General features: G+C 43.8%; 1 protein-coding gene across 1 annotated transcript; it reads left to right on the top strand.

The window, feature by feature from the left end:
* Window positions 1-561, top strand: LOC120881660 (ferritin heavy chain-like). The gene has a single exon (XM_040265333.1). It carries the CDS (start codon window positions 1-3, stop codon window positions 559-561), a length of 561 nt encoding a protein of 186 aa, XP_040121267.1.
* Window positions 562-18,232: the final 17,671 nt, after the last annotated feature.

The raw sequence follows: 18,232 nt of genomic DNA, 5'->3' as shown, positions 1-18,232 counted from the left end.
ATGCGGGTCAGGCTGCCCGCACCGCCCTCGCAGGTGCGCCAGGACTACCACCCAGAGTGTGAGGCCGCGCTCAACAGCCACGCTGCCCTGGAGCTTCACGCCTCCTTCCAGTGCCTGGCAGTGGCCTTCTACCTCGACCGTGATGATGTGGGCTTCAAGCACTTCTCCCGCTTCTTCCTGCTCCACTCCCACGAGCACAGCAAGAGGGCTGAGAGCCTGATGTCCCTGCAGAACCGGCGTGGGGGCCGCATCTCCTTCCATAACATCAGGAAGCCGGAGACCCAAGAGTGGGAGAGTGGTCTCAAAGCCATGCAAGATGCTCTGAACGTGGAGGAGCACATCAACCAGAGCCTGCTCGACCTGCACCAGCTGGCCACTGAGAAGCACGACCCCCACCTGTGCCACTTCCTGGAGACCGGCTACCTGGACCAGCAGGTGGAGTTCATGAAGGAGCTGGCGGGCCATGTCAGCATCCTGAGGAAGACGGGGTCCGCGGAAGACGGCCTGGCAGAGTACCTCTTTGACAAGCTTACCCTGGGTGACGGTGACAAGAAAGACTGATACCTGGACTCTAAGTCCAAAAGTGGACTTTTCCCAGAGTCAGGGGTGACTGCACAAGGTCACTCTGTCTGCTATGCAGTCCCCAGTATTGCCCTTGCAGAAAAGTTCACTGAAGTTTTTCTTCTTTCAATTTTGCCGTTCCTTGCAATAAACTTATTGGTTCCTCAAGAAATAAAGGTCTCTGGTATGATGTGTGAGTGCAAACTCCTAACTTCTCAAGTTTTCAAACAGATAACCAGGAGTCTCTCCAGCTACCAATGCCCTGTCCACAGACAGGTTGGGATTTCCACAGAGGGAGGGAGAAGGGGTTCCATGGGACCCCGGAAAATACAAAATCCATTTCCCCCTAATAAGCAATGTGGTATATGGCGGGGGGGGGGGGGTGAGGTGAGGCTCTGGTGAATGTGGGTGCCCGTGAAGAGTAGAAGTAGGAAAATCACAATAATGGTGCCTCTGGAGGAAGAAGGAAGGGAATGAGATGGGTCATGGATTAAAATAAAGGGTTCCTAAAAAAATAAATAAATAAAAAATAAAAATAAAATAAAATAAAATAAAGGGTTCCTAAATTTTACCTGAAAACTCTGAGTTTACTAAAATATGTAAATGTTAGTGTTTGTTGATTCTGGGAAGCAGGATGGAGATCACAGACGCCAGACTGGTGGAGACCCTCTTTGACAAGCTCACCCTGGGCGACGGTGACAAAGGTAACTGAGCCTTAGGCTGCACTGTCCACAGACAAAGGGGTGACCCCCTAGGTCACCATGTTGGACATGCATGTTGTCCTTACAAAACATGCAAAAGTATTTTTATTGTGCACTTCCTTCCATTAAGGTTTCATGGCACCCCAAGCCCCAAATTACCTCAATAGAAGGACTGAAAAACATAAGGCCAAGATTGAAGGTCAGTTTGTAGTATTGCATACCTAGCAGCATGAATCTCTCTGAATGTTAAGACTCTGACTCTGGCTGCTTTGAAGAATGCAGAGAGTGAAGAGAGTTGCAGCTGGAAGACCAATTTAGAGACTCTGTAGCAGGCCTAGAGAAACAATGGTGGCTTGAACTGTGGCGCTGGCAGAGGAAGAGATGTAGACAAATTTCAGATGAATTGCATGAGTCTAAATGTTTGCTTTACGGACCAGAGGTGACAGATGGGAAATGGTGAAAATAACCTAGGATTTGAACACCCTGCCTGATGGTCGCGTGATTTATGAAGCTGGGGGTGTCTCCAGGAGGACTCGAGGAGCTGGGAAGACATGTCATGTAAAATCTGGGATGCCTATTAGATACCCAAGCGGAACTGTCATGCAGGCAGCCAGAGAAATGAATCTGACACTCGGGTGGGAGATCAGGTTTCGAAATACACATATGGGATATATTAGCGTATACATAGATGGGTTGAGGTCATGCAGTAGATTAAGCTGACCAGAAAGGAAGTAGGGAGATTATGGCATCAGTTCAGTTCAGTTGCTCAGTCGTGTCCGACTCTTTGCGACCCCATGAATCGCAGCACGCCAGGCCTCCCTGTCCATCACCAACTCCCGGAGTTCACTCAGACTCACACCTATCGAGTCCGTGATGCCATCCAGCCATCTCATCCTCTGTCGTCCCCTTCTCCTCCTGCCCCCAATCCCTCCCAGCATCAGAGTCTTTTCCAATGAGTCAACTCTTTGCATGAGATGGCCAAAGTACTGGAGTTTCAGCTTTAGCATCATTCCTTCCAAAGAAATCCCAGGGTTGATCTCCTTCAGAATGGACTGGTTGGATCTCCTTGCAGTCCAAGGGACTCTCAAGAGTCTTCTCCAGCACCACAGTTCAAAAGCATCAATTCTTCAGTGCACAGGCAGCCCCAAACACAGGGTGCTGGAACACCTAGAGGGCTGCTGGGCCCTTCTGGATGATTACCTCATTCCAGACTGTGGCCACCTATGTCTACTCAGTTGATCTCAAAATCAGCTTCTTCCTAACCTCAGTGTGGCCGCTGGCTCCTCCTCTGTAGATGTGGAGAGGTGTGACCCTATTACCTTATCTTCTTAACAGTGGGTAGACATTATTTCCCAGCAAAAAAGTTTCCCAAGGAAAGAGTAGACTTGATTTTCTGTTGTTTTTCTTTTTTTCTGTTCTCCTTTTAAAACTCTTCCATTCTTTCAATTTGTTCTTATTTACCAGATAAAATCTGCTCCCATGTAAACCCTAAGGCTGTCTGTGTCTCAGAAAAAATATTCAGAACATACAGTATTATCTCTTCTGTGTCATGTACGGTGTTCAAAGATCACAGTTAGAAATTTGCAGACTTTGTATCCTATTTTCAAAGCCACATAGATAGCTTGAGCCATTTTTGAGATAATAGATTGCTTTTAACATTCACTAAAGTGTGAACAAGTTTACCTAAACTACACTATACTTTCTCATAATTGTGCTTTAATACTTTCTTAAAAATGAAGATTATAGCCCTTTTAGTTTCCAGAAAATGGTAGTGAATGGTATTTACCCTTTGATTCTTTTTAGTCAAATTTGTTCAAATATGTTTAGTGAAACATATATATATATACACATATATATATGTACATATATTTGAGGTTAATATATATACACACACACATACATAGTTGTTGTTTAGTCATTAAGACGTGTCCAACTCTTTTCAACTCCATGGACCGTAGCTCGCCAGGCTCCTCTGTCCATAGGATTCTCCAGGCAAGAATACTGCAGTGGGTTGTCAATTCCTCCTCCAGGGAATCTTCCAGGCCCAGGGATTGAACCCAGGTCTCCTTCACTGGCAGGTAAATTCTTTACCCTGAGCCACCTGGGAAGCCTATATACATACATTCATGTTCTCCTCTAGATATGAAGAAGCACAGGATGAGCAGCTGTTTGTCTGTAACTATAATATAAATCCTCCTTCTCTTATTTTGGAGTAGCAGTTTACTGTCATGGATTCTTGAACACAGATGCCCTGAGTTCAAATGCCAGTTAAACCACTTACAAAATTGGGGGAACTTGGGAAAGTTATTTTATTTTTCTGGCCTTGCATGTAAAACAGGGATAATAAAAGCATCAGCCCCACCAGAGAAAATATTTGTAAATGACACAAACAACAAGGGCTTAATTTCCAAAATACACAGCTTATACACATGAATAACACCACCACCACCACCCAATCAAAAAACGGGCAGAAGACCTAAATAGACATTTCTCCAAAGAAGACATTCAGTTCAGTTCAGTTCAGTCACTCAGTCGTGTCTGACTCTTTGCGACTCCATGAATCACAGCACGCCAGGCCTCCCTGTCCATCACCAACTCCGGGAGTTCACTCAAACTCATGTCCATCCAGTCGGTGAGGCCATCCAGTCATCTCATCCTCTGTCGTCCCCTTCTCCTCCTGCCCCCCATCCCTCCCAGCATCAGGGTCTTTTCCAATGAGTCAACTCTTCACATGAGGTGGCCAAAGTATTGGAGTGTCAGCTTTAGCATCAGTCCTTCCAATGAACATCCAGGACTGATCTCCTTTAGGAAGGACTGGTTGGATCTCCTTGCGGTCCAAGGGACTTGCAAGGGTCTTCTCCAACACCACAGTTCAAAAGCATCCATTCTTCGGCACTCAGCTTTCTTCACAGCCCAACTCTCACATCCATACATGACCACTGGAAAAACCATAGCCTTGACTAGATGCACCTTTGTTGGCAAATTAATGTGTCTGCTTTTTAATATGCTCCCTAGGTTGGTCATAACTTTCCTTCCAAGGAGCAAGCATCTTTTAATTTCATGGCTGCAGTCACCATCTGCAGTGATTTAGGAGCCCCCAAAAATAAAGTCTGACATTGTTTCCCCATCTATTTCCCACGAAGTGATGGGACCAGATGCCACAATCTTAGTTTTCTGAATGTTGAGCTTTAAGCCAACTTTTTCACTCTCCTCTTTCACTTTCACCAAGAGGCTTTTCAGTTCCTCTTCACTTTCTGCCATAAGGGTGGTATCATCTGCATATCTGAGGTTATTGATAATTCTTCCAGCAATCTTGATTCCAGCTTGTGCTTCTTCCAGCCCAGCGTTTCTCATGATGTACTCTGCATATAAGTTACAGATGGCCAAAACTTACAAGAAAAGAGCTCAAGATCACTAATTAGAGAAAAGCAAATGAAAACTACAGTGAGGTATCACCTCATATTGATCAGAATGGCCACCATCAAAAAATCTACAAAGAATAAGTGCTTGAGAGGGTGCAGAAAAAAAGGGAACCCTCCTACTGTTGGTGGGAATGTAAATTGGTATAGCCACTATGGAGAACAGCATGGAAGGTTCCTTAAAACACTAAACACAGAACTACCACCTGATCTAGCAATCCCACTCCCTGGCATATACCCAAACAAAACTAAAATTCAAAAAGATACATGCACCTCAGTGCTCACAGCAGCACTCTTTACAACAGCCAAGACACGGAAGCAACCTAAGCATCCACTGACAGATGAATGGATAAAGAATATGGGGAATACACATACACACAAAGTGGACTGTTAGCCATAAAAAGAATGAAAGAATGCCATTTGCAGCAACACGGGTGGATCTAGAGATTATCATACTCAGTGAAATGAATCAGAGAAAAATAAACCTCATATGATATCATAGGTGGAATCTAAAATATGACACAAATGAACTTATTTACAAAACAGAAAAAGGCTCAAAGATATAGAAAACAAACTTATGGTTACCAAAGGTAAAGGGAAGTGAGGAAGGAATAGATTAGGAGTTTGGGATCAGTGGATACATACCACTATAAATAGAATAAACAACATCCTACTGTATGGTACAACTATATTCAATATCTTGTAATAAATAATAATAAAGAGTATGCACAAGAACATATCTGTTTATAAACGAACTGCTTTGCTGGATACCAGAAACTAACATATCGTAAATCAACTATACTTCAATTTTTAAAAGACCTGTCAACTCCACTGGGTTGCAAAGAAGAATAAAGGAGTTAATATTTTTAAATGCTCACAACAGTGCCTGGCACATATAGTACATATATTACTTGTAAGCCATCATTTCTCATCATTATCATCACTCACTTAATCCCTAAGTCCCTCTGAGGTGTTTATGATTTGTTTATGAAAGGATTTCACATCTATACTTTGCCACTGGGGGTCTCTCTTGCATTTCTACCAACTGTGTCACTCTGCATATCAAGAAGGAGAAAGCCTCCCTAACTGCTTGGCTGTCAGTTGCTGCCAGGCTTCAGGAGAGTAGATTGCTATTTCCAGTGCCCCAAACTCGGGCCCAAGCCTGGAGCTGAGTTTTGCTGTGGCAACTCTCTCTGGTAACCCCCCACTCGTCTCAATCAGCCTTCCCTTTAAATCGGCCCCTAGAACAAGTTTTTGCTTCTCCTTCCCAGCTCAGGTTCCCTGAGCCTCCTCTTTCCTTCCTGAACTACAGTCCACTCCTCAGAGGTGGGGAAGATGGAAAGGATGAAGAGCTAAGCCTGAACCCACTGTTTTCTGGATGTTTGGGTCTGAAAAGGAGAGGAATGGATGGAGTGAAAGGGGAGATGGGCCAAAGGGCTCCTGATAACACAGGAAGTGAAACTGACACACTTGATCTAGCACAGAGGTTCTCAAGCTGTGCTGCACCTTAGCATCACCTGAGGAGCTTTTAGAGTTCTCAATGCCCAGGCCACCTCCCAGACCAATTACATCAGTGTTGGGGTCAGGCCCTAGACATCCCAGGCATTGAAAACTAGTGAAAGTGTCTTGCTACGCAAAGTGTGGTCCATGGACCAACGGGTCAGTGCCATCTGACAGCTTGTTAGAAATGCCAAATCCCAAGCTCAACCTCAGACCTACTGAATCAGAATCTGCATTTTAACAAGATCCTAGGTGATACACATGCACACTGACTTTTGAGTAGCATTCTTTTTTTTAAATAAACTTATTTATTTTTAATTGGAGGATAATTGCTTTACAGTATTGTGTTGGTTTCTGCCACAAACCTCCCACCCCATCCCACTCTTTCAGGTTGTCACAGAGCACAGATTTAAGTTCCCCACCTCAAATTCCTACTGGCTATCTATTTTACATGTGACAATATATATGTTTCAACGTTGAGTAGCAGTCTTTAGCATCCTATTTGTCAAACATGCTGGCATCTTGGAATCGCCTGGGGCGCTGGAAAGTAATACCCATGGTTCGATTTAACCAACTCACTCAGTCATACTCTCATGCAAGTACTGGACCAAGCACAATAAAAACATACCAAGCACAATAAAAACTCCAACAACAATAAGTGAACCAACAATTATTGATCGCACACACATATTTAAATAGTGGCTTCTGCACAATCTACTGTTTTGTCTCCAAGTGGTGTTTTTCGAGTATGGGTGGGCCAACTACAGTCTGCAAGCCAAGTCTGGCCCCAGCTGGTTTTGAAACAAAGTTTTACTGGAACACAGCCACACCCATTCAATTACCTATTGTCTGAGGCCACATCCGCCTACGACAGCAGAGTTAGTCACTGCAACAAAGACCCTAGGGCCCGCAAAGCCTAGATCGTTTACAGGAAATCTCTGCCAACCCATGTTTGACAGTAATTGGCCACAAGCCCTGAAGTCATCTCAAGCTGTCACATATTTTAAACTTTTCACCAGTGTTTGTGCAGCTCTTTGGCTTTTCCTGTTTCATTTTTCCTCACTTTCAATGACTATACTAGAATGGCTTAGCTGTTTATGATACTTTTTACACATCCCTAACCCTCACACTGCCCAGAACTGTCATGGCCACCTTCCAGACTGACATCTTTGTGTATTTCAGCAAGTCAACCTGTTGACTTTGTCTTCAGTTTCCCTAGGCCCATACTGTAGCTTTGTTGATTGAGGGCCATCAGTCATCTCTCTTCTGGGAGCATTAGAGTGGGACTAGCCTTTTTGACTGATTCTCCGTAATCACACATTCATCACAGATGCTGTTTAAAGTGCACTCATTTTTAAGTTATTGCAGTCTATTCCAATCACTTTTCTTACTGTGAGACATTTAAATTTCATGAATATGCAAAGCTACTGCTCTGCCTGAGGAAGAATAGACTTCTTCCCTTTAATGGGTATTTTAACGTTTATTTTTTGGTCACATTTCTTCTGGTTTACAATGCATTATATCTGATATTAACTATACCATGTGCAACAAGGAGATTTATTTTCTTTTTTCCCTGTGGAATAATTCCCTGGGCACGATTTTTTTCCCCCCAAAGTTTAGTTTTCCCACAAAGTTCACGGAGAAGTAAAAGTTCCAATGTAAAATATTTTTAGAATCATAATTCGAGAAATAAACCTAAAATAAAGCATTCTAGGAGGGAGCATTCATGCAGCTTGGCAAATTTGTAACTAAGTAGCCAGTTCTTTCAACAAATGATCCTGGATTCTGTGAAGTGTTCTTCCCTGTGCTTGGCGCTAAGAATATAAGATGTCTATGGGGTCGCACAGAGTCGGACAGGACTGAAGAGACTTAGCAGCAGCAGCAGCCTGGGGTCACATAGAGTCGGACAGGACTGAAGCAACGTAGCAGCAGCAGCAGGGTACAGTTACTGCTCCCAGGTAAGGCGGAAAAGATGGACGTCTTTTCCATCTGGTTTACAATGCATTATATTAGAGCTATTCGAGTAGGATCTAAAAGAGGCGGCTTGGGACTTCCCTGGTGGTTCAGTGGCTAAGACTTCACGCTCCCAATGCAGTGGGCCCAGGTTCAATCCCTAGTCAGGGAACTAGATCCCACATGCCACAACTAAGGGTTCATATGTCGCAACTAAAGGTTCCACATGGTGCAACTAAATTCCGGTGCGGCCAAATCAACAGACAAAAATATTAAAAAATAAATAAATAAAAGAGGAGGCTTACAAGGTACAAAGTGAATGCATGAGACGAAACAGGTCTGAATCTTAGCTGGCTCGTAGGATACATCCACTAAGGTGACATTGGGTCTTCAAAGAGGAACTGGAGCCCTACAAGTGGAAAAGAGAGGGAAGGATATTTTAATGATGTTTATTTGCTGCAGAGGAGCCAATAGACAGGGAAAGGTTACAAATTCAGGAGTGGTCTGGGATAGGGTTAACAAAAGAAGATCCAGAGAAGAGAGGGGAGGTGGAGGATTTACGTGACACAGGAGATGGGGAAGTTTCTCCCTTAAAGGAACTCTACCGAAACTCTTCTCTCAAAGGTAACCACTGGCTTTCTACTCCACATTACCAGGGGTCTCTCTTCAGCACCTGTCCTGCTTGATCATTCTGTAGTTCTTAATAGTGTCCTTTCCTCACCTCCCTTCTCTTTTCATGGTTATCTAAGGTTTGTTTATAGAGAAGTATATAGACCTAACCATTCCCTGGATTCTGCTGTCGGCCTCTTCAACTCTTGTTCTACACATATTTCCTCTCCAATTCAGCCACATCCATGAGCTGATCTTTGTCTGTCTTTCTCCTCCCAGACACTCGTCTTGACCATGACATTTGCACAGTCATCTGTGAAACATCTCCTTCTGAATGCCCCCCAAAAACTCAGACTCAACAAGTCCACAAACGAACCCTCTGTCCCTTCTCTAAACTTCTAGTTGTGCCACACCTTCTCGTAGTCTCGCAAGTAAAAAACTTCAGAGTCAACCCTAGGCCTCTGGCTCTTACTCAGTCTGAAATGTCTCTCTCCTCTCCTTGGGCTCTTCTCGTACTGGATACCCCCATCTTTTTCAGGCTCGAATCATCTAGGACCTAACAATTTCCATCATCTCTGAACCTGTCAGGGTTCTTGGTGGCAAACCACAATGCTAGACTCTGGCTAATCAAAACAGAAAAGGCATTTTTAGAAGGATGTCTAGTGGCCTCTGGGGAAGGACAGAGAACTTTGCTGAGAAAATGCAAAGCATCACATGGAGGGGAGCCCTGTCTTCCATCTGTCTTGACATTTCTCCCTCAACAGGAAGGGTACTCAGATGTTGGGCTGCCCAAAGTGATAAACGTATCATCTAGCTTTTTCTAACCCTCTTTTAGCAGACGTTACTGGTGATCTGCCCACATCAACTCGACCAGCCAGGACAGCTAAAGCCCCAATCCCTTGTGAGCACTGAAGCTGACAGCTTATGTCTCTGATGTTCTCAGCATTGCCCTTGGCTGAGCAGAAGAGCCAACGACAGGTACACAAAAGCCTGGACCGTTCTGCCCCATCTCTGCAGTGAGACTTGCGCTTCAAAATCTGTCATGCTAGACTCAGCCTGAGATCACATCCTTGATTCTTTCTCCTGCTCTATTTGGCCTCCCTTCCTTCTGCACAGTTTTCCTCTGAGTGTACTCCTTCAATAAAGCCCTGTCTCCAGCTCTGTTTACAGGAAACGCAACCTAAAAATCCACCCTTAAACAACACAACTCCTACTTCTTTTAATGACATTTACCACTCTTATGACGATCTTTTTCTTCACATGCCTATATTTCTTAATAGACTATAGAATCCTTGAGTGCAAGGATTACATCTTTTTCCCCCCTCTCCTTAAACCCTTGCATACATGTAATAGCTTTAAAAATAGTAACTTGAACTTAATTGAAAATAAAGGCCAAATCACAGTGAATTTAAAAATGAATAGAAATGAGATAGTGGAGACAATAGAGGTAGGCTATTCTGTCTAATGTCTAAATGTCACTATTGGCTTACCTATTTTCATCCTTCTACTAGACTGTGGATGATAGAGCAAAAACAAGTTTTTAGTAATTAGTCTCTTATCAAAAGGATTTCATAACAAGACAAAGTTGATGCAATCTGGTTAATTTCCCAACTGGGTAAGATGTATCATTCTTTCTTTCTTTGCTAGTCTCATCATTACCTACTCAGGAGGAGTTCAGGTTTAAAATTTTGTGGCTTGGCAATCTGTTCCATTCGAATGTCTGAAAATATGAATGGCCAGAATGGATGGCCAGAATGGATGGCCAGAATGAAGGATTTCACCCACTGTGTTTGCATTTTTGAAGCCTATGTTCCTTATCACTCACCTATTATGCACAATTATTTTTAATTTGGCAAATGATTCCAGTTTTATTACCATGTTGGTTCAAGGGTAAGAGTCTCTGTGTGATGACTATGAGATAATGTCTACTGAGCATTTATTATATATGTTTCATCAATTGTTGGGGGCTAGACCATTGACAACAAAGAATAGAAAGTATCTCCATGTGGAAGGACCTCAAAATAGCTAGAATCTTGGCATCCAAGAAGTAGCATCACATACAGAGGACCTCCATCAACCATTTTCAAAGTGATTAATAATTACTGCTGAGCCTGTAAGAATCAAGAGGGTGCAGCACAATGGGATGATAAGCAAGCTCAGGTCAGTCAAGAAAGAACATCTTTCGGAGAGAAATGTTTAAGTGCACTTATGAACCTCATTTTAAGACACTTTCTCAACATTCCCTTCTAACCCATGCCCTCCTACTCATGAGTACTCCTGAATTCTCAAGACATGATTCTGGACATGATATAACCAAACACTGGGGCAAATTGAGTGGGTGCTGATCAGCCTGGCTTTTAGGCCAGGATGTTGCCGCTTAGTGAAATATGATTGGTCCACGTTCTGGCCCTCGTACTCACAAATGTAATTCATGGCTTCCTTTTTCTCAGTGAACCCACTGAGAAAGATGAACAGTTTCTGTGAGGGGTCAGCAACCTTTTCCTATAAGGCATATATATTTTAGAATTTACAGACCTATGGTCTTTGTCACAGCTCCTCAACTCTTTGTGTAATCTAGAAAGCAGCCACAGAGAATATGTACGTGTGGCTGTAGTCCCAATAAAACTTTATCAAGAACAAGTGGCTGGTAACATTTGACACACAGGTTGTCGTTGGCCAATCCCTGTTCTACAAGACTGACTTATACCAACAGTAGTTCAAAGAGTCACTAATCAGCCAGATAAGACTCACATATAACCAAGACAGATTATCTGCAAAGAACATCCTACCAGAAATTAGCCATTAAGGTAACTAAATACAAATCAAAAGACTGCTTAGCAAGCAGTGAGTCAGGCAAGTTAAACTGTTTTCTAGGGTTTTCTTCTTCCAGAAGTGATCCTGAGAAAATGGTTTAAATGCAAGTGTTTACTTGGCAGATAATCCCTGGAACTACTAGTAAGGAAGCACAAAAGTAAAGCACGGAAGGGAAGGAAGCCAGTAAAATCTGCATAGATGAGAAGGATCACTAAGAGCAACTTCTTGATAGAACACACCTCGAATTGTAATTCAGAAACATACATGCACCCCAGTGTTCACTGCAGCACTATTCACAATAGCCAAGGCATGGAAGCAACATAAATGTCCACTGATTGACAGATGAATGGGTAAAGAAGATACATGTACCATGGAGTACTCAGACATAAAAAAGAACAAAATAATGCCATTTGCAGCAACATGAATGGACCTAGAGATTGTCATACTGAGTGAAGTAAGTCAGACAGAGAAAGATAAATAGCATATGATGTCATTTAAATGTGGAATCTAAAATATGATACAAAGGAACCTATCTATGAAATAGAAACAGAATCAGGGACATAGACAACAGACTGCTGGTTGCCAAGGGGAAGGGGTGGGGTGGAAGGTTAAGGTTAGCAGATGTAAACTTTTATACATAGAATGGATAAATAACAAGGTCTTACTGTATAGCACAGGGAACTATATTCAATCTTTTACAATAAATCAATCAAAAAGAACATTTTAAGAAGAATGTATGTATGCACAGCAGAAATCAAAACCTTGTAAATCAGCAATATATATGCATATATTATATGACATATATATTTTATATATATATATATATATATAAAATGAAAGAAGGAAACATGGGGCTTGCTAACCTGAGGTGAGGCCAACACTTGTCCCATTCTTGTTCTGCTTCTGTCTACAGCAGTTCAGGACACTATGTGCCCTGTACTGCCACGGTTATTACAAGAGGAGACCACAGGCTGGCCTCTGGAAGAGCAGAAAGTGGACTAGCGGTGGAAGAAGAAAAGTGGGCAATGAGGCCAGAGGATGAGGACCAGAGAGAACCAGAAGCAGTGGGGTTTAGACAGAAGTAGGGTGAGCAATAATCACTGCAGCCTAGGAGGAAAGGAAGAGATAGAAACAGACCTCTTCTGACTCCTAAGATCAATCTGTTACTAGTAGTAATAGCAGTGGTGATGGGAGTGTTTGAGAGTATTTATCTTAGGTATCCAGCATTTGTGCTTTCTGCTTCTCTCCATTGCTCTTCATCAGAGACTGCATTTTCTTCTGGTTTGGCTGTTTGGGCTTGCAGTTCCACCCAGAGTCACTGCTTCTGATCACCTGTAACCTATTCCAGGGGCTCCAGGATCAACACAATAGTAACAGCTGAATGCAAGGATATGGACGATCATGGCTATCCTCTTTGTCAGGTCATGTGAACCCTCAGGGGTTGACTTACCAGGTAGTTACTCTGGAGCAACTATGGAGAACAAGAGTGGGTCTATACTTTCTGGGTCCACACCCTGGGTTTTGGAACACAAGCCCATAAAAGAAAGTGAAAGTCGCTCAGTCCCATCCGACTCTTTGCGACCCCATGGACTACGTAGTCCATGAAATTCTCCAGGCCAGAATACTGCAGTGGGTAGCCTTTCCCTTCTCTAGGGGATCTTCCCAACCCAGGGATTGAACCCAGGTCTCCCACACTGCAGGCCGATTCTTTACCAGCTGAGCCACCAGGGAAGCCTGAGAATACTGGAATGGGTAGCCTATCCCTTCTCCAGTGGATCTTCCCGACCCGGGAATCGAACCAGGGTCTCCTGCATTGCAAGCATATTCTTTACCAGCTGAGCTACTAGGAAAGCCCATGAAAGAAGGACCTCCACAGTTCTGGTGTATTTGGGACAAAACAATTTCCAGGCTGTTTCCACTGACTTTGTGAACCACTGCCACCCTCTTTGGAAGTCAACCAACAACAGTAAGCCTAGCAGTTGAGAGTGTAGGTTTTGCAATCATTCAGATCTGATATTGACCATGTCTCAGCTACTCGGTGCTGCTGCATGGTATATCCATCCAGACATACATGTCCATAATTCATCGAGGACCCTCTGAAGAATGCACTCTCACAATAGCATTTGAGGCCAATGTAGACTTAAGATTCCACAGTAGAAATGAAGAAGGAATCCGTATCATGCCACTCAAAGTAATCAATGTTAGTATCTCTGATATTTATCGTCTCCCAAATCCCTTCTTAGCCTTCCTTGATATATTGATCTTCTCTCTGTCCTTCGTACAGTGTCCAGCATCACTGACTCCATCATTGTCAACCTTATCCCTACTTATTTTCTCTTCTATCTTGCTGCACCGCTGAGTCCCCTCCAGATCTCCAGCTCAGCAACATAAAAACTTCACCAGGTAACAGGACCTTTGGAGAAGGCAAGTGGGGTTATATGGTATTAGCTGCAAGAAGCAGAGGGAATTATTTCTTATGTCTCAAGGACTTCTCCTTCATTGGTATTTCTTTCTGGTTTTCACTTCATTCCTTGAGAAAGCAGCACATGGGAGCACCATTTCCTGCTTCTCTCTGCTCCCTGGTCCACTTCTCTTCAAGGGTGAAGGAATAACTTTTCTAAACAAAGACACTATGCAAACAAACACAGTAGGTCTACGTGGCAGCCCTGGAGGGGTGCCGCTCAGATCCACCTTCAAGAACGAACTTGCCAGTGAGTTGCAACAAGTCAACTTAGTTGACAGCCTCCAGATTTTGAAAACCATGTTCTTCTCCTTGGGCAGCCCCAACCCATGACTAAACACAGTGGGAGTGCCAAGGCCTGGCCATTTCTGCCTAAGGTGGTACCCCTTTAAGAGACAAGGTGTGCTTTGGAGGTCCCCATGGGTTGGCAGTGGCTTTGTCAAATGTGCATTGAGATCCCAGGCTCTCCTGCCCTATTGTGCTTTCTTCCTTTTTCACTTTTCAAAACTGAAACTCTCAACAACATTTTTGCACACCTGGGTCTCAGAGTCTGCCTCTCAAGAATACACCGCTTTACCCCTGCCCCATCCCTCCTTCCCTCCGGTTTCTCTGTGTCTGTTTCTCTGTGTATTTCTGAGTGTCTGTGTCTCTCTGTGTGTCTGTCTCTCTCTGTGTTTCTCTGTGTGTGTGTCTCTCTCTCTGTGTATCTCTGTGTGTGTCTCTCTGTGTCTCTCACTGTCTCTGTCTGTATCTGCCCCTGCCCCTTCACAAACTCCATGTGGTAAGTTCACCAGGAAAGATTTTCCCCCACACGTGAGAAGCTACATTTTCTCATGCACTGTCAGGAAGGGAGGTTCTGGGAGACTCCCTATGGCCATACATTCAGTTTCATTCTATAATTCAATCTTAAGAGTGACAGAGCTGATATTTTTATCTCATCCATTTGATACTTCTGTCTCATGTCTCAATTGGTTTGGGGCTCAAGGAGGGAAACAGAGATGATTTATTTTCAACTCCAGCATGAATAGGAAAAAAAAAAACCTCTTATATGTAATTGGAATATGTGAATGATTTCCTGGAGGCCATATAGAGTATTTCTTCTACTCTTTTGCAATGAGTTCATTAAAAAAAAAGTTCACCAGGAAAAGAAAAAAATAAAATGTAAGGAGAAATAAAGAAATTCTCAGACAAGCCAAAAAAAAGTTCATCAGGGACTTCCCTGGTGGTTCAGTGGCTAAGACTCTGCACTCCCAACACAGGGGGCCTGAGGTTCGATCCCTGGTCAGGGAACTAGATTCCACATACCACAATTAAGACCCGGCAGAGTCAAATAAATAAAATCAATATTTTTAAAATTCAAAGGCATGATCTTAAAAGGTGATGAATATTTAGCAGGGTGACAGGTGGAACTGGGTACATCCCCAGTTTCCTCACCCTCTTGGAGGGACAGTTCTGCAGCATGATCCTCATTCTCTCAGAGGGTCCCTTGGAGAATCAAGCTCCACAGCAGTAACTTACTTCCTCTTTTACTGAACTTCCACCCTTTCTCTCGCTTTTCCCTCTCTGTGCTTCCTGTTTTCACTCCAAAACTACGCTGCTTGCATTCAACCCTTTTCTTAATACATATTCTGGGGGAACATGCAAACTCAGACACCCCCTAGAGCCTATCAGACTTTCTCCAGGAAATTAGAAGAGCGAGTTGGTGAGAAAGCAGGAAGCAGCAGACAGGGTGAGTGTGGTCAAATCACAGGAACTGTGGAGCTTCCATGTGAAGGACCAGGAACTCCTGCACTGATGGTTTCCAGAAAGGCCTCAACCACAGATTACAGAAGCCCTCTCGGGTTTCAGCTCCCCTGAGGCTCAGTGCCACGTCCATGAGGTCGCCTGCTGCCCGACTAAGTCTGTTTCTGTTCCTTGCAGCTTAAACAACCTTGTCTCAACCAGAAGGCCAAGTAACTTCAAGCTTGCTCCCAATATGCCTCTTCAGATCAGGTTATTCTCATTTGCAATGAAGAAGCTGAGGTCACCTGCACATTCATCATAAACAACAGTCCTTTTAAACCATCACATTCTAGAAGATGTTGTAGAAGCTCCAGGCCCAATGGCAGCTGGTTGTTAAATCATTCTGAAGTTAGGGATTGAGTGGGGAAAGAAGGTCCCTGCAACCACAGTCAGCTTTGAGAGATACATTCCTTGGGGTCCTTATCACTGCCTAGTTCAGAAGTAAGTCCAAATAGATAAAGTCAGGCTTGTTAAACCAAACCTCTCTGCAACTAATCAATACAGGACTCAGGTTCTGAAGACCATGGTTTTCAGCTAGTGTACTTTTGGATTTTGAGAGAATGCTTTCTGAGTTCCCTTCCTCTAAAGAGCTATCTACATAGTGTGCATTTCTAGGAAAGAGACTCAGCAGGCCCCCTCAGGGGTTAGCATGTTAGTATTGCAGATGGTAGGGTTTGGCAGAAGGAGGTCTGGAGAAACATGTAAGCTTGGGTCTTTGATGAGGTCCCTCAGCTGCAGGACTAAACCACAATGGCCAGCACCACAAGGAACCATACTTAACCCTAACTCTTGCCGAGTTTGTATCTAGTCCAGGTCACAGAGGGATTTTAGGTACCTCCTGCTGTGAAGACTTTCTTTCCTACCTCCCTCCCCACCCCATCCCTCTAGGTTGTCCAGGAGGACTAGCTCTGGGTGCCTTGCATCATGCATCAAACTCGCACGGTCATCTGTTTTACCTACGGTAATGTACATGCTTCTAAGCTATTCTCTCAAATCATCCCACCCTCACCTCACCAGAGAAGGCAATGGCACCCCACTCCAGTACTCTTGCCTGGAAAATCCCATGGATGGAGGAGCCTGGTAGGCTGCAATCCATGGGGTCCCTAAGAGTCGGGCTCAACTGAGTGACTTCACTTTCACTTTTCACTTTCATGCATTGGAGAAGGAAATGGCAACCCACTTCAGTGTTCTTGCCTAGAGAATCCCAGGGACGGGGGAGCCTCATGGGCTGCCGTCTATGGGGTTGCACAGAGTCGGACACAACTGAAGCGACTTAGCAGCAGCAGCACCTTCTCACATTGAGCCCAAAAGTCTGTTCATTATGTCTCTGTCTCCTTTGCTGCCCTGCATGTAAGATTATTGGTACCATCTTTCTAAACTCCATATATATGCAATTATATACAGTATTTGCCTTTCTCTTTCTGACTTACTTCACTCTGTATAATAGGCATCAGGTTCATCTACCTCATTAGAACTGACTCAAATGCGTTCCTTTTTATAGCTGAGTAATATCCCATTGTGTATATGCACCACAACTTCCTTATCATGCTGTGCTGAAGATACCCTGCTAACAAAACTCAAAGACCCCCACTTAACCAAATGTCAAAGATGTTATTACCAACAGCAGATAAACTAACATCATATGCTTCCTGACATGGTGCTCTAAGGACACAAACTCATTTATGTAGTGTTTCTGCCAGAAGAGCACATGAACCAAATCTATTCATGAGGAAACATCAGACAAACCCAAACTGAGAGACTCCTCCACAACAGCTAGCGTGTAATCCTAATAATATCTGTGTCATGAATGACAAAGAGAGGCTAAGAGCTGGCCCATGTCAAAGGAGGTTAGGGATTTCCCTGGTGGTCCAGGGGTTAAGACTTCACCTTCCAATGCAGAGGACATGGATTCAATCCCTGGTTGAGGAACTAAGATCCCTCATGCCATGCAGTGGGGCCAAAGGGGAAAAAAAAAGGCTAGAGAAACATGGTAGTTAAACACAAAACACATATACCAGGATTAGATCTAGGGGGAAAAAAATTGCCAGGATAACACTATTGTGACAACTGGTGAAAACTGAATGCAGACTATATAGTATGGGCTTCCCTGATAGCTCAGTTGGTAAAGAACCAGCCTGCAATTCAGGAGACCCCAGTTTGATTCCTGGGTCAGGAAGATCCCCTGAAGAAGGCATAGGCTACCCACTCCAGTTTTCTTGAACTTCCCTTGTGGCTCAGCTGATAAAGAATCTGCCTGCAATGTGGGAGACCTGCGTTCAATCCCGGGTTAGAAAGATACCCAGGAGAAGGGAAAGGCTTCCCACTCCAGGACTCTGGCCTGGAGAATTCCATGGACTAGTCCATGGGGTCGCAGAGAGTCAGATATGGCTGCAAAACTTTCACTTGGTGAAAACTGAATGCAGACTATATTA

This window comes from Oryx dammah, unplaced genomic scaffold (assembly GCF_014754425.2).
Source record: "Oryx dammah isolate SB20612 unplaced genomic scaffold, SCBI_Odam_1.1 HiC_scaffold_23, whole genome shotgun sequence".
In the NCBI taxonomy this organism is placed as follows: Eukaryota; Metazoa; Chordata; class Mammalia; order Artiodactyla; family Bovidae; genus Oryx; species Oryx dammah.
Note: the sequence above shows the minus strand (reverse complement) of the source record. Positions and strands in the feature narration are given on the sequence as shown.

Bases quoted from the DNA above. Each gene is read 5' to 3' on its own strand.
- LOC120881660 (XM_040265333.1), top strand. From the start codon at position 1: ATGCGGGTCAGGCTGCCCGCACCGCCCTCGCAGGTGCGCCAGGACTAC.